The 15,212-nt window shown below is 39.0% G+C and overlaps 1 protein-coding gene across 3 annotated transcripts in view; it reads right to left on the bottom strand.

The window, feature by feature from the left end:
* The window catches only part of clip1b (CAP-GLY domain containing linker protein 1b), a 55,611-nt gene that overhangs the window by 37,214 nt on the left and 3,185 nt on the right, over positions 1-15,212 (bottom strand). For 2 of the 3 annotated variants that reach the window (XM_040007457.1, XM_040007456.1), the window contains exons 2-12: positions 13,481-13,677; positions 12,400-12,780; positions 11,025-11,158; positions 10,640-10,764; positions 10,318-10,519; positions 10,040-10,237; positions 9,771-9,874; positions 8,569-8,629; positions 7,669-7,773; positions 3,625-3,786; positions 3,235-3,330 (exon numbers count right to left, since the gene is read on the bottom strand). In XM_040007457.1, coding sequence (XP_039863391.1) covers positions 3,235-3,330; positions 3,625-3,786; positions 7,669-7,773; positions 8,569-8,629; positions 9,771-9,874; positions 10,040-10,237; positions 10,318-10,519; positions 10,640-10,764; positions 11,025-11,158; positions 12,400-12,780; positions 13,481-13,589 — 1,677 coding nt within the window. In that variant the 5' untranslated portion in view covers positions 13,590-13,677. The remainder of the gene's footprint in view (positions 1-3,234; positions 3,331-3,624; positions 3,787-7,668; positions 7,774-8,568; positions 8,630-9,770; positions 9,875-10,039; positions 10,238-10,317; positions 10,520-10,639; positions 10,765-11,024; positions 11,159-12,399; positions 12,781-13,480; positions 13,678-15,212) is intronic. The other variant, XM_040007459.1, reaches the window with a different exon arrangement.

The raw sequence follows: 15,212 nt of genomic DNA, 5'->3' as shown, positions 1-15,212 counted from the left end.
GAAAAATCGCTAGCCCCAGGACGTCGGGCTAGCGATTTTGCAAGCCCTGTATCTGATTGAGGAATCACTCATCTTTGGAAAAGAGAGTTTATTACAGAAAAATGGCTCTTTACAAAATAAAAGCTATACTATACGCTTCTTCTGGGCTATATTCTCAGCAGCATATTGTAGCGGGTCAGGGCTGTTCGGGGTTCTGTTTGTACAGTTATGTTTTGTTTATGTTGCCATAGTGACGGGTGACGCCCTCTCGCTGCGACAGTGTGTCCTTCCGGGGTCAGAGGGCGCCCTGTGTGTTGTTGTTGCTGTGCGGTTGCCGCGCTGAGCAGTTAGTTAGTGGCAGTGTTCTTCTGCAGATGTCAATAAATGGCTGTGCTCCCTGGCTAGCTCACGGGAAGCAAGACCAAACGATACCTCCGTCTCCTCCTTGTCTGAGCTCGCCACAATATTAAACATATTAGGTCCCCATAAGGAGAATCATGTGCTAACGGCTGTCTAAATGACTCGGGTAAAGTTTGTAGCATGCATGCTTGTTGTTTTTGTCTGCTTCCACTTGTCTTTACACTAGGATGATGTCGGTGTAAATGTGCAGTCATATTTGTTGTGTTCCCACTAGTGCTGTCAGCGTTAATCTCGTTGAAATGACGTTAAAGCCACAACAAGGCAAATCTCCGTTAACGAGCTACCCCTGATCGCCTATGCGTGGGGCTAGACGGCCAACACGTTAACGAGCTAACTGCGCTAACACACTAGTTCCCACCCATGTAATTGAGCATTGCGTGGCACTTTAGTCCATGACACGCTTACCTACAGGGTCATACGTCACATGAAAACCAAAATAATTCCAAATGCCAGATCTGAATGAGGGTGGGGGAGGTTCAATTTGCCATGTTGCAAGAAGAGCTTAACTTCTGTCTAGCTAGCTTGCCCTGCGCTCTTCCTCCTGACGATGCTGTCTGTGTTGGGCGCTCAGTGGATCTGCGCTCGACAGTGCAGCCTAGGCAGAGTAGTCGAACGCAGATCCACTGAGCGCTCAACACAGACAGCATCGTCAGAAGGAAAGTTGATAAAATAAATTACAAATTTTGTATTGTTCGATACATATGCGTACCGAACCGAAAGCACTGTATCGAACGGTTCAATATCGATACGAGTATCGTTGCACCCCTAATATATATATATATATATATATATATATATATAAAGGAAACAGGGCAGTTTAACTTTTATTTTTCCCCAATTAGTTTTTAATTTGTAGTTCATTTTGACCTTTTTTTGTACTTTTTTTAAAATAATGTTTACACATTATAAAAATTCTGGCAAATATGAAGTTAACAAACTCTGTATAAATGTATTAAAATAACATGCTTGTTATCATCAGTACTATCAATTTGTCTCAAAGGCCAAATAACTAACCATTTCTCCCAGTTCTTTTTGGAGCGGTATAGAAGTAATTTCTTCCATATAATGTATATGTTTGAAAATATTAACAGACAGTGTGGCAGTAGGACAATTTCTGAAGCCAGTGTCTTGTAATGGCTTGTTTGCATGCTGCTTCCAGAAGCTATTTTTGTCAGCACTGCTTAGTCCATTAGGGTTATAACCAAGATCTAAGATCTAACCAAGTTCTACAAACATTAAAGCCCAAGACTTAAGAAATAATGGTTGTTACTTCCTTCCAAACAGGTAGGACAAAGGTGCCAGTCAAAATTTATGGGCATGATCAACATTCCTGCCAGCAAGCCTAGATGGGTGACAGTTTACTTCAACCTTTGTTTAGAAGTGACAAAAAATCAAATCAATTTTTCCAAAAGTAGTGTCTCCAAGTCCAAGAACTGGTGGAGGACAATTGTGTCTCCCAGGCAGTTTGCACATATCTTCAGATATTTTAATGCCCAGTTCTTTCTCCCATAATTATTTCACATAGTTTGCAGTGTCCTTGTACAATGTTCTTAGATTTGTCAAGCCGATATGTCTGGCTCAAGTTTCTAAAATGAATGAGCTTGCACTTTTTAACAATCTTACACACAGGGGCAATGGAATAATATGCACACTGCCCAAATCTAGGATCTTGCATCACTGATTCAAACTCAGGATTTGTACTCCTCACCTACTACAGAAATATGGGCTAGCTGAGCAAGCAGTCTCATTGTAATGTTACGGAGTTAGACAGACTGCCATTAACGTTTGTCCATGCTGTAAGTGAAGAATACACAGACTGGATGCAAACGTTTCACTAAAACTAAATGTGTTTATTACAAGATTAAGAAAATCCCAGTCAATCCAATCAAAAGCACTCAAACTGAGTAGAATAACTTTTTCCTTTTTTTTTTTAATTTGTTCAATAATGTGTAACACTTTCCTCACACTGTCTTGAGTTTGCATCTATTTTTTTATTAATCTAGTTTAATCCTCACTAGTTTTTAATTTTTATTTTTACCAAGTTAGGGAGGGTCTAAAGAATTTTTTTAAATCAATAATTGTACTGAGAAAACAAGAATTTATACGATTATTCAAATGATTTTTGTATTTAATCCAGACTACAAGTACTGTTATGCGTGACTGTCTCTCTTATAGATGGTTTGTTTCCTCAATCTCCAAGCCTGCAGTTTTGCTGTTTTGGGGATGATCTAATAATTTCCTTACCTCACAAATCCTATGTCTTTCTCCACCTACTCACTCATTTTGTGTACTTCTTATTTGTTTCTGACTTGTAATGCGTTATGACAGCTATTTTATTGGCAATAATGCTCTCTGATTTTTTTCATTTTTGTTTAAGTTCTATGGTTTCTACTTTAAAATTATTTCCTTTTGTTTTAGTTTTATTCATTTTAAGTTTCTTAAATTATTATAATATGTGAGGTATGTGTCAGAATAGAAGAATATAAGTGCTATTACAATAAAAATGCAACACTCTGCTTTTATGTCAGCCAACCTGTACATTTTCAATAATTTTCTATTAATATTTTTAGGCCTTTTATATTTTTATACTTGCTTGAAAAGTTCACAATAAGTTAGATATTAATAATTGAGACCAATGTAAAAAATAATGTAAATGTGAGTTATCATAACAAAGAGCTAGGTTCGTCTACGTTCTCTTAAATGTATCACTTTAAAAGTCATTATTATTGACAGACAGGTAAAGTATACAAGTTCAAAGATGGGCTACAGCACATTGTCATTTCTCTGAACATGTGTATTGTATTTATTTATGTCCAGAGTCTCTTTCCTTCTTACCAGACTGGTTAGCTGTTGTTCCAAAGACGTCTTATCCTGCTGTACAGACTGAAGCTCTTTCTGCTTGCTCTCCAGGTCAACACTCAGCTCACTGATCTGTTCGAAGCACACATAAAACCATACACATGTATATCTGTATAGAGCCATAAATTATGCATCATCACAGTAACTTCAACAGACCACACAGAGTATCACATTTTACTAGATGGTGGGTTGAATGAAGAGTGTTATACCAGTTCTTCTGATTTTACCATCATGTAACAATTTCAATAATAATGATAAATGATGACTAACACATTCAACAAGCAATTATGTTTCTTATAAAGCTGTGGCACAGGAATCGCTGAACAAAACACCATAGTCAAGAATTCTCTGGTGCTTTCTACAAACCTTCTTCTCCTGAGACTGAACCTGTGCCTTGAGGCTGCTGATTTGTTGCTGTGACAGAGACACAGCATCCTCCTTCTGCTGGGACGCCCGGAGCCTGAGCTGGAGATCTGCCACCTCCCTCTCTAGCTCCATTATCCTGGAGCGCTCAGACACTGTGGCCACCTACAGCAGAAAGCAGAGTCATGAGGAGGTTATGGGGCAAAGAGGAGACAGGGGGCATGAGAGAGGAGATTAGTAGTGCCTGCTCATATGTAATCATTTGCTTGGTTTGTCCAAAATGCAAAGACATTTACTTTACAGTCACATAAGTAAGGGAAACATATTAATTTAATTATTAATTTATAGCCTCATTTTCCTTTTTCATACTTACCTAATTAATTAGGGAGCCTACGGTTACTTAGCCTACTTGGGTCAGAAATCAATTAGACAGAATCTGTAAGATATGTCACCATGACATGACATGAACCTAAAACAAGCAGCTAGCTTAGCTTAGCATAAAGACTCAAAAAAGTGATGGAGCAGCCACAGTCAAACAGCTAAAAGCTGCTGTTTATGACAGTTTCTGCAACTTTATCATCTTGTTAAATACGGTGTCGAAATGTATGAAATCTTCATATTCAAGATATGGCGCTTTAAAGGGAACCGCTGAATTTTCTTCCTGTTATAGACACCACAGAATGGTTATTACAACTACAGCTATTGCAATTTACCCCTGTTTGGCAAATGTATTTATTTTCATGACTGAATAAATGTTAAGTATATTATGGACGTTATCTTGGGGATAATAGAAAATATAGTCATGCTGAACATCAAATGGGTTATTTTATTGGCCTTAAGAAGTAAAGGTTTACTGAATATCAGTTTATTTGTACTTTTAAAAGAATGTATTTTTAAATATGACATATAATTGAGTAAAACATATCACAATGTTTCTCCCTTACATTAATGTGTTAGACATAAGCCCTATAATGAATGACATTTACTGTTATGAACACTACAGCCTGTAACAATCTGCACTTTTGCTATTTAATTGTGGCTGAACCAAGTAGGTATTAAATAGCCTGTTGCGGTACAAAGAAATACCAAAATGCACCAAGGAGTAGAAATGAATACATATTCAGTTATTTGAATCTTTGTGTCATCTGACAGCTTACATTCTTTATGTTAAGCTAAACTAAGTAGCCTCTGTACATTTCATTATACAGTACAGGTACAAAAATCTTGAGCCAACCCTCATTTCCAAACCTTCCAAAGCTTAGATTTTAGCTTAGATCTTTTTAAAGCAATATTTCTCCAGGCATTCTGGAGGTCTTTCAAAGTTCTTCTTTGAACTCTGCCTACTTTTGCCCACATTTTCAGTCAACTCTTTGTACCTCACCATTTTCAAAGGAAATCCCAAGCAATCTTTCACAAAAACACAATTTATTCAATTTCTTTACCTGAACCCATAAAAACTGCCAACAATAACAGTTTGATAGGCATAAAATTGTATTACTGAAACAACGTGATTCCCAAAAAGCTATTAGTTTAAACCTTAGCATATGACATATATCTACATCTTGGCATATGGATATGTGCATAGTCTCGTTAAAAAAATGTTCTGGGGAAAATGGACACGTAAAGAAGAAAGGACGAAGTGGCAGCCCCAAAAACTACAGTAGAAGTAACGCATCTGAATGTCATGTCAATAAGAAGCAAGAAAAAAAATCCAGCAAAGACTTAAAATAGGACCTGAGAGATGCATATGCCCCTTCAGTTGATTCATCTACTGTTCACTAAATCCTCATCAGAAATGGTCTCAATGGAAGGGTGACTGTCAAGAAGCCATTCTTAAAGAAGGAAAAGGTTTAAGTATGGTAAATTACACAATAACTGGACTTCTGGATGGTGATCAATTCAAATTTTAAAACCTTGATATTACATACAGAAGAGGTCAGGAGAAAGCAATGCTCACTGTTGTACCTATCTGTAAAACATGGTGGAGGTTCTGTCACAGTGTGGGTTGCATTTCAGCCAGTGATGTTGGAGATCTTGTCAAAGTTAATGTAATTATAAATGGATTTTGATCCACCACATAATACTACTTTGAAACCATCTGATTGGCAATGCAACATTTTTCAGCATGGCAAACACACTGTCAATGCAATACACACACACACTGGAACACTATGAGTCCCGGCTTGGCCTCCCCATAGCTCAGAACTCAACATTACAATATTGAAGCAGTGTGATCAACTTAAAATGTAAAATTTTTTTTTTTTTTTAGAGCTTTAGAATGTCCCTCAGGAAGCCTAGAGAAATATTCCTGAAGACTTCAGTTCAGGTTGTGTTGAAGAATAAAGGTGGTCATACCAAATATTGGCTTTAAAGCTTGTAAGAATGGTCTAAACTCTGTTTTTGCCTTATATACTGGATTTGCATGTGTGTTTGCACTTGTTTTAATAATAAAGAGATGAGGGATGGCTTAAGACCTTTGCACAGAGAGAGAGAGATTACATTAAGAACTTTGGCTATACAACTGGCTAAAACAAACCAAACATTCATTCATAAGAAAAAAATCCACTCCCACTGGACAGAGAGGTGGCAGATCTGCAGCAAAGTTCCAACAACCAGCAGAAGACCTGGTCCAAATGGGAATTTATTGCTTTACTACAGAAGCGTTTGACTCATCAAAAATATGTCAAAGCTTCAGGTTAAAAGACGTAGGATGGGAGTCTTCTACATTTATCTTAAGGTCAGCAAGTCCCATGAAAAGGTCAGGTAGTGAAAGGCTCAAACACATACTATTTGTTTGCTCTCCAGGGCTCTGATGGTTTCAGACATCAGATATCTGAAATATGATCATCTCAGGGCCTTCAGGTACAGACCCCCAGTCTAAAACAGAAGGTTTGTGAGGAGCACAAAAGCTGGGTTTAAAGAGAAGGACACCAAAACAGTTGTTAACATTGTTTCAAACAGTGATCAGTTGCAACAGGACCCAGCATAAAATAAATATAAATTATTTTCAACTTTGAATCATGCAAAACTACTCTAGTAGAGTCCCGGAATAATTACATGACATTGACAATAAGCATAATAGGTATACTTTTATCTGTCAGCTCCCTACATTGATAATGTTTGTTTACACCTCCTGCATACTCTATCACATAGTCCAAACATAACAGTGCATGTCATAAGAGCACATCTGAAGTGGACTATCTCCTGTTGTGTGCTACATATGGGAAAGGACAACGTCACTGATTTAATGAGCTAACTGTCCTGAAACTGTTGCGAAATCGCGCCCACACACCTTTATTTACAGAATAAAAATGATAGGGCACGGAACTGGTTTCAATATTCGGAATTAAAATGTATATGAAGCAAAGCAACATATTGTTGACATCTCTACATTGTTAGTTTGTAAAGTTTGTAAAGAAAAAATGTGATTAAAGGCAAATCTGTGCAAACAACAAGACTGATCCTTTGTTTCTTTGATGCTATGCATCAGTGAGTTATTGTGAAGGATGACATCTACAGGAGTAATAATGTTACTGGTAAAGACAAGGCAGTATTCTCAAACAGACTGCATTTTACACCACTTTTCTAGCTACCAAGCACTCACACAGCTGTGACACACTGTTTTGTGACTCAGTACTTTGCTCAAGGACACTCCGAGATATAGAGTGGAGGATGTTGATGGCTTACTTTCTGAGACAAAATCATGCAAAAATGCTTGATTTTGCTCTTTTCATGGGATTTGTTGATAGGAGTAAAATGTTGAAGGATTCCACCCTTATTCTTTAAAGCCAACTAAGTCTAAAGAACCATAATCTCCAAAAAATATCCTTTAATAAAGCTTTATGCACATATGTATATTGTTTAGTATAAACAATAAACATGGGTTATCTGGAAAGCTCAAAGCAGATGAAATGTTAATGTCCCTATTGCAGGGCTGTGGACAATTTGCATGGTGTTTGCATGCTGCAGTTCCTTCAGTATATGCCAGTTGTGATTATTAAGTCTAGCGGGGGGAAAAGGCTGTGGCACTACAACTGCCAGAATTACCCTAGTGTCCTCTAAATCCCTCTGGAGTTTTTCAGCTTTGGTCTTTTCAAAGAGCAGGCTCTGCTCAAGCTCCTTTATGTGGACATGCTCCAGCCTGGTCTGCGTCTGTTAGTAAAAGAGAGCAGGAAGAGAGGAAAAACAAACACCATTGCGAACACTGAGCTGCCAGCTTTGTGCCACAGACAGAAAGAAGGCAAGACTTTAAAGAGAAGACCAGGAAGTACAAAAGCACTGATGGTTTGCAGCATTTCAGCTTTTTTGTTTGAAGTATCCAGAGTTAGTTACTGTGATCATCTCTTTCTTTCAGATACTTTTGTTTCCATTTCATGAAGCAATTGAACAAGACTAATCCAGGAGTGAGAAAGATGCAGAAAAGACATGCACGATGAAGGCATAAAAAAAAAGTGAAGACAAAAGCAGCATTCAAACACAGACATGTGGACAAACAGATGATGAGAGTAATGGTAATTTAAGTGCTGCAGATGGGTAGAAAAATCTGAGATGAATAAATGAAAAGAGCAGGAATAGAACACAAGTCTGAACAAAAAAAAAAGTAAATGATTGATAGAGTGCAGGAAAGGCAAAAACATTATGCAGCAAGTCTGATTTAATCAACTTCTCATTTTTTGGAAGAAAATGATCATCAGCTTTATGGTGTCATCCTAAGTTGTGAATTAAAAAGAGTCAGGAATCACAGTGAAAATCAAACTAACATGTCACTCAGTGGAACGCCGAGTTGACAGTGATGATAAACTATTCATCTTGGTTGGAGTCAATAAATCATACCAGACTTCCATTAAAGAAGTATCAGCCTGATCAGTGAGAGGCAGACAGCTCGGGTGAATAGGACAAGTGAGAGAACATGTTTAATTGAGAATCGGATTATGTAACCACATTTACCTCGAGGTCTCCCTTGGTGATGCATGCCTCTTCTACTCGAAACTGTAGGTCCTCCACTTTCCTGTCAAACAGGGACAATAATAAAATCTTCTAAAATCACAACACAAGTGGCTCAGTCATTAAAACCCTACAGATTTACTGAAGAGCTGGAACAAGCTGATACTGCCAGTCATTCTGGCAGCCTTCTTATTTCAAAGAGAGAACCTTCTCTGTGAAAACAGGATGCTGCTCTTTTTCTCCCTCTTGTATTAAATGAGGCATTTCCAAAGTATGCATTTCAGGTCAGACGGTATCGTTGTCATGTGGATGACAATCAGAATGATCTACCTGCTACAACTGACAGTGCTCATCCGGAAAAAACGGACTATTTAGAAGACAGCAAATCCTAAATGGCAAAAAATTTATCTTAACTAAATATACAGCAAAATTAAAGTTATTTTGCTAATATCTTTGCTCTGTTAAAAGCTTAATGGGTGCTTGATTCTCTGTTGACATATGCACAAACTACAGCTAAAAAGCTTTTACTATGTAAAAGCAATTGCTAAATTAAAGCAAGTTTAATTTCCTAAGGACTTAGAAAAAGATTCCCATGCTTGTCTCACCTCTCAGCTGGACTAAGATGTAACTCTCTGTGTATAGGTTTGTACAGGTTTAGGCTGTGGCTCAGGTGAGGTCGCAGGTCACCAACCAGGTGATAGATCAGTCTTTGATTCCTGCTGTCTTGGGCAAGATACTGCACCCAAAGCTGCCCCCAGTGGATCAAATGGATGAAGTCTGCTTATGTGAATGGGAGAAAGCGCTTAGGTGTAGATAAAAGCGCTGTAAAAATTAATTTGTGTGTGACTGGGTGAATGAGACTTGTAGCAGAAAGAGTTTTGAGTGTTTAAAAAGGTACTATATAGGTATTAGTCAGTTTATTATACTTTTTCCTGATTAAAATTTATTCAAAACAAAGCTGCTAGAAGTTAAAAGGGTACAATGAAGAGGCAACACATCACTACTGTTTTAGCCCAGCTGCCCTGGGTACCAGTGTACTATAAAACCAAGCTTTTTATAGATCTAGTAATTCCATATTTTGTCCCCAGTCATCCTCGAAAGAACTCCTTCCCACTCTTGCCTAAATGTTGCTTATCATGCTAAGCTATTCTTAAGTCCCAGAATATAGATATGGAGCTGGTTATAGGTAAAGTCAAGTCAGCCACCTCTTCTCCTCCTCCAGCTGGTTGAGCAGCTCCACTTTGTCTCTATCTGCTGCTTCTACCATCGACCGCAGCTGATCCATCTTGGCCTCCATCTCCACTGCGTACTGCGGCATACAGAATTAACATGAGTGCACACATCACAAGTAAGCTGTTAGATGTTGGTGACAGACCACACTTTGTTTGACCTACTGATGCCATTTTCAAAATGTGATATTGTTTCATTTTCTTATTTATTTATTCTGAAATTCTGAACTGTTCACGTGTCTCACCTGATCCCGGCATTTCCTCAGCAGAGTCAGCTCCTGCTGCACCTCTCCTGCATGGCTGGTTGCTTTTGCCACCTCGCACCTCTCCAGGTCCCTCTCTGCCAGCAGCTGCTCGATGTGCTGCTGCTTCTCCTTCAGAGCCTCCTGCAGGGCTGTGGTGCCTGAAATCTTACGCGCGTACCGAGCTGACGTTTCTGTCAGCTGTAAAAATGACACAAGCACTCGTGAATCACACTGCAGATGTTAAATCATGCACCACGCAGATTAACCAGATATCTCACCAGTCCTGCTCGGCTGGGTTTCCCACTGATTGAGGAGGTGGCGGAGCTGATGGAGCTGATGGAGGAAGCGCTGGGGCTTCTTTTGAGAATGGACCTCCTCCGTGAGCTCTTTGCCTTGGTAGGGGTGGTACAGGGGAAGCCAATTCGGGTCACCTTGTGAACTGGAGCAAACAGGCCATACCTGGGCATGCACTGGAAGTACCTGAGGAGGAGACAGGTTGTACTATGCAATTATCCTCTGTCATATGTACTACAGACAGAGCTCAGAGTATTGTAAATTTGCTATGCAAATAAAAACTACAAATCTGTCTGTGCTCTTTACCTGGTTCCAGCTACAGCGCCATCATTCTTGCCTAGAGGTTCATCTAGTTCGACTCCACACCAGTCTCCCTTAGCAAAGTCTGTCTCTCCGAGAAACCTCACCACTCCTGCCTTGGTACCACCAACCTACACACAAAACAATTCATGCAAATTCATTTTTATCTAAAAATGTTATCTTTTTTCTATTTACAATAACGGCTTCAATCTAGTGGAATTATTCAAGGTGAAGCAAGCAATTTATCGAACCTGAAACATTTACACAAGCAGCCCTAGGAAAAAAAAAGCACTGAGTAGTGTAGCAATAAACTTTTCTGTGAGGCTCCATGTCTACATCACTGATATTCTGCCCTAACGCCAGCCGTCACAGTGGATTCAGTCACTCTTACCAGCACTCGGTCTCCCAGCCTTAGCTCCCTTCTGTTCTTCTTCGTGGAATCTGGGTCGGAGAGGTTGGACACTGACTCACTGGATGTCAGGATCCGGTTAAGTGCTCCGCCTGTCTTAATGCCGGTGCCTGGAGCTGAAGGAAGAAGAAAAAAAAAACAAATACAAGAACGATCACAGGGTCCACATTTGTCAGTCACTTTGTAAGAACATCTTAACTGAAGCTAAACTGTGAGATGTCCCAAATGCTATTTTGTTTCTTCCAGTCTCTGGCTGTGATCAACAGCCTTTATTTAAAGCTGTTAAAGCTGGAGGTGGGGTGATGTGACCAAAGTCTGATTTTAAAACTGAAAATTTGTTTGACAAATTCATTCTAAACACTAGGTAAAGAAAATGGCTGTGCTGTGAAATCAACTGTGTGTCTACCTAAAATAACAAGGCAGAGAAAACGCTATAGGCAGCAGAAGGTTTGTTACTTTTTTTTTTTTTGTATCTTTAGAGACCAAGATCCTTGTTGCAGAGCAGTAGTCTACTACCTATAGACTTTTAGCTAGGTGCTTAAAAAGTTTTATGGCAAAGTTTCTAAGTCAGCAACAGTGAGTTGAATTGAAGCAGGACGATGACTGTGAGAGAGGTACTCAAGGTAAGAGGGCCAAGAGCACTTGGCATTAAGAAGTTTATCTTCTCTTCTACTATCTGACTAATTTTTTTATTTTAATTTAGTTAGTTATTTTCCAAAATGTATCTTTGTACATTTAACTTTTAGTGTTGAACAGGACAGAAAGGAGAGAAAGAGAGAGAGAAAGCAGGGAGAACAGCACACAGGAAATGGCCTGGGATGGAATCTAGCCTCTGTGGTGGCCTTGAGGCATGTGTGTCGCCCACTTAACCCTGAGTGATCAAACTAACATTCAAATTTCAAACTACATCCAAAGGTAACCCTGACAACATGGAAAAAAATCTCTTAAATATAGCACGACTATAAGGGAATTTTAAGAATAAGCAAATGGCTAAAGTGGATGTTAACCATCTGCTGTTAAACCCATTAGTCAGAAACACACACACACACACACACACACACACACACACACACACACACACTCTATTTTCTCTTTATGCTGCAAGTAGGAAATAAACTCCCTGGTGCCTCTCTCAGTCTCTCTACTCTGTCCTCCTGTGTCCTCTGCCTGAGCTGGATACACAATTAGCAATCAATGTTAAAGGATAGAGGATAGTGGAGCATGGCTCTTGTGCAACATTAAGGCTAAGATACAAGTCTTTCCCTAAGTTTAACAAAGCTGATAAGGGCATCTCTGAAAATATTTGGTCTGTAAAGCACAGTTATCCACCCTGTTATGTTTTCACAAATAAACTTACTAGATGAAGTAGTGCCAGCAGGTGCTGCCTCGCTTGTTGCGGCGACTCCTTGTGCTGGGCTGGCCCGGCCTCCATTCGTCTCCTTCTCTGGCAGTGCTGTTCTGGACAGCTTTGAAGGCCGCGTGAATATCCCCCGTCCGTCCTCACACTGGAAGTACCGGACCCCTGCCACAGAGCCATCGTTTTTCCCGATCGACTCGTCCAGCACAATGCCCGCCCACTGGCCGGGAGCAAACTGCGTCCCTCCAACAAAGTGCACATAGCCAGGCTTGTTGCCGTTGACCCAGACTCTCTCTCCAATTTTAAAGTCTGTGTTTCCATCTTGGACTGGTGAGGTCACACTGCCAGGGGACTTTTCAGGAGGAACTGGCTTCGAGGTACCTGCAGTTGGAATCGTGTTTTAATAAACCATAGTTAATAATCTTAAATATTACTTTTTTATAGTTAGATTTAAAAGGTGCATTTTTTGCCAAAAAGAATTAGGTTAATTAGGTTAAAACAAAGGAAAATCAAATTTATTTATTGGATTTTCCTTGGTTTTGTTATTATTTATTAAATTATTAATAAACACCAAGTCAGAATCCAAGGAATCATATTGTAATTAGTTGGAAAAGTTGTTGGACTGGTGCACCCATAGTAGTACGAGGAACAGATTAAGTTCTAGGGAGATTTAACCCCCCAAAATGCTTCTGTTTGGGGATTAGTACCTGGTGAGAAATGTCAGTATGATCTGTTTAATACAGTCTGCATTCTAAAAAAAAATCTGCAGCTGTAAACATTTTGTGTTTCTTGTAGTCTTTCTCTATTTTCACTTCATAAATAATGCTGAATCCAAATAACAATCATCCAAAGACTGATTTAAGGATGTAGATGATTAAAAAGAAAAGCACCTTTAGTGATACTATATACAGAAATACACGTTTTGCTAAAGCACACTTTGAGAAAACTCACTGATAAGTTCTGTAGTTAAGAACGGCCCAAACAGATACAAACGATAGCATGACACTTCTTGTTGACAGAATTAGACACTTTAATAAACAGACACAATCTTGAGGGTTTTTTTTCTTCAACAGCTTCTTACCAGATGACGGTGATGTCCGTGATGGAACGCCGGAGGGACGGACTATTTTACTGGGGGGTTTTAGCCCACTGGCTTTGCCTGATGTACTCATGGCTCCTTGTTTGTCCATGGCGGGGGGGGGGGGGGGGGGGGCTATTGAAGATGAGGGATTAGGCCTTCCCCACCACCTTACACGGTCACAATATGATAAACAGGAGCTGGCAAAAAGAAAAGAAGAATGTATCCTCAACAAAAACAAATATAAAAAGATGACAGTGACAATAAAGAGGACACTGAAAATGCTACATCCAGATTAAGATAATCAACTTTTGGTTATTTCCTTACCTGGATGACTGAGCATGCATTAAGACATAAAAAGATGACGTGTCAATATCAAGGCAATTTCATGTGTTTTAATTTTTTAATTGTAAAAATCTAAACTGGTTATAAACTATTATACAAAAAGATAGTTTTTAAATTTAAATTCTAAATAGTTCTGGTTATTTTGAATGTGTTTTTTGTTAATCAGCATCAAAAATGCCTTATTAAATATTTTGTGTTCTTTCTTGTCTTAGGACTTTTCATGTGTGACTGTAGCCCATTCACAGAGGCCTACAACCCCCACAATTACATCAGTGTCTCAGTGAGAGCAGTCGCTCTGCTCAGTGAGGCCTCAGTTTGTCTCAACACCTCCTACTGTATGTCACTAAGTCACAGCCCAGTGTTTATTACAGAGCTGTTCATTATCATCTGTGAAATCACTGTCATATTCAGCTGACCACATGGTATGTCTCCAGTTTCAGCTCACATGCCCATTAGTAGAAACATCTCTGCCACCATTTAATTCACAAGGTATATGATTCACACTGACTACAACAAGAACGTCTTTGGACATTAAAGCTAAGCGACTAAAGCCACCAAGCACTAGATGTTCATGGATAGAAGCTAAAGGTAAAAACTCATTTCAGGATGTTGGAAGACAAAATGTGTTGATTTATTTGGTTGTAAAATGGTTTATTTCAGACAGCCATACATGTACCCCAGGTTTACAGACTAGTGTTTCTAGACAACAACGTTTTAAATATTAAAAAACATGTTTTACACCATTTATTTATATGTCAAATTCAGATGTGTGTTTCCACATGCTATAATGGCCCAACCTGAAAAGACAGATTTTCACCTTTCACTAACCAAAGCTCAACATTTTTACAAAATGTTAAGATTTTGTAAAAGGTTTCAACAAACCGTTCACGAAATCTTCTTATCAAAGAGATGGGCAGGGTGAGATGAGTTGTATTAGCTTAGACGCCAGTCACTAAATAACAAAATTAGCGTTTGACATCAAACAGACTATATTGTGCTTCCAAGGAGCCAGACTTTGTTGTAATTTTTGAAGTGCTCTTGGGCAAAGTTGTCTAGGCTTTCTGCAGGTCTTTCATTGGCTGCTTTTTCACTCAGTTTCATTCCAATTTTTGTACATGACCATTTTCAGAGGAGTGTTTTTTTTTATTTGGTTTTATCAGCTAGGGCTGGGCCATATTGTACCGTTCACGGTAATACCGGTATAATGTTAAGCAACGATAGGAAAATGAAATATCGCGATAGAATGGGAGTAAAACGCGCATGCGCAGTGCCTTTGTTTTCATACGCACATGGCCGATTGTTGAGTGAAACAGATGAACCAGAATTGGTTTGTAAAAATGGTGCAACTTCCGTGATGTGGAACTGGTTTGGTGTTTGTCCGTCAGATACA

This window comes from Simochromis diagramma, unplaced genomic scaffold, assembly GCF_900408965.1.
Source record: "Simochromis diagramma unplaced genomic scaffold, fSimDia1.1 OVJJ01000682.1, whole genome shotgun sequence".
Classification (NCBI taxonomy): Eukaryota; Metazoa; Chordata; class Actinopteri; order Cichliformes; family Cichlidae; genus Simochromis; species Simochromis diagramma.
The sequence above is the reverse complement of the archived record's forward strand: the minus strand, read 5'-3'. Positions and strand labels throughout refer to the sequence as shown.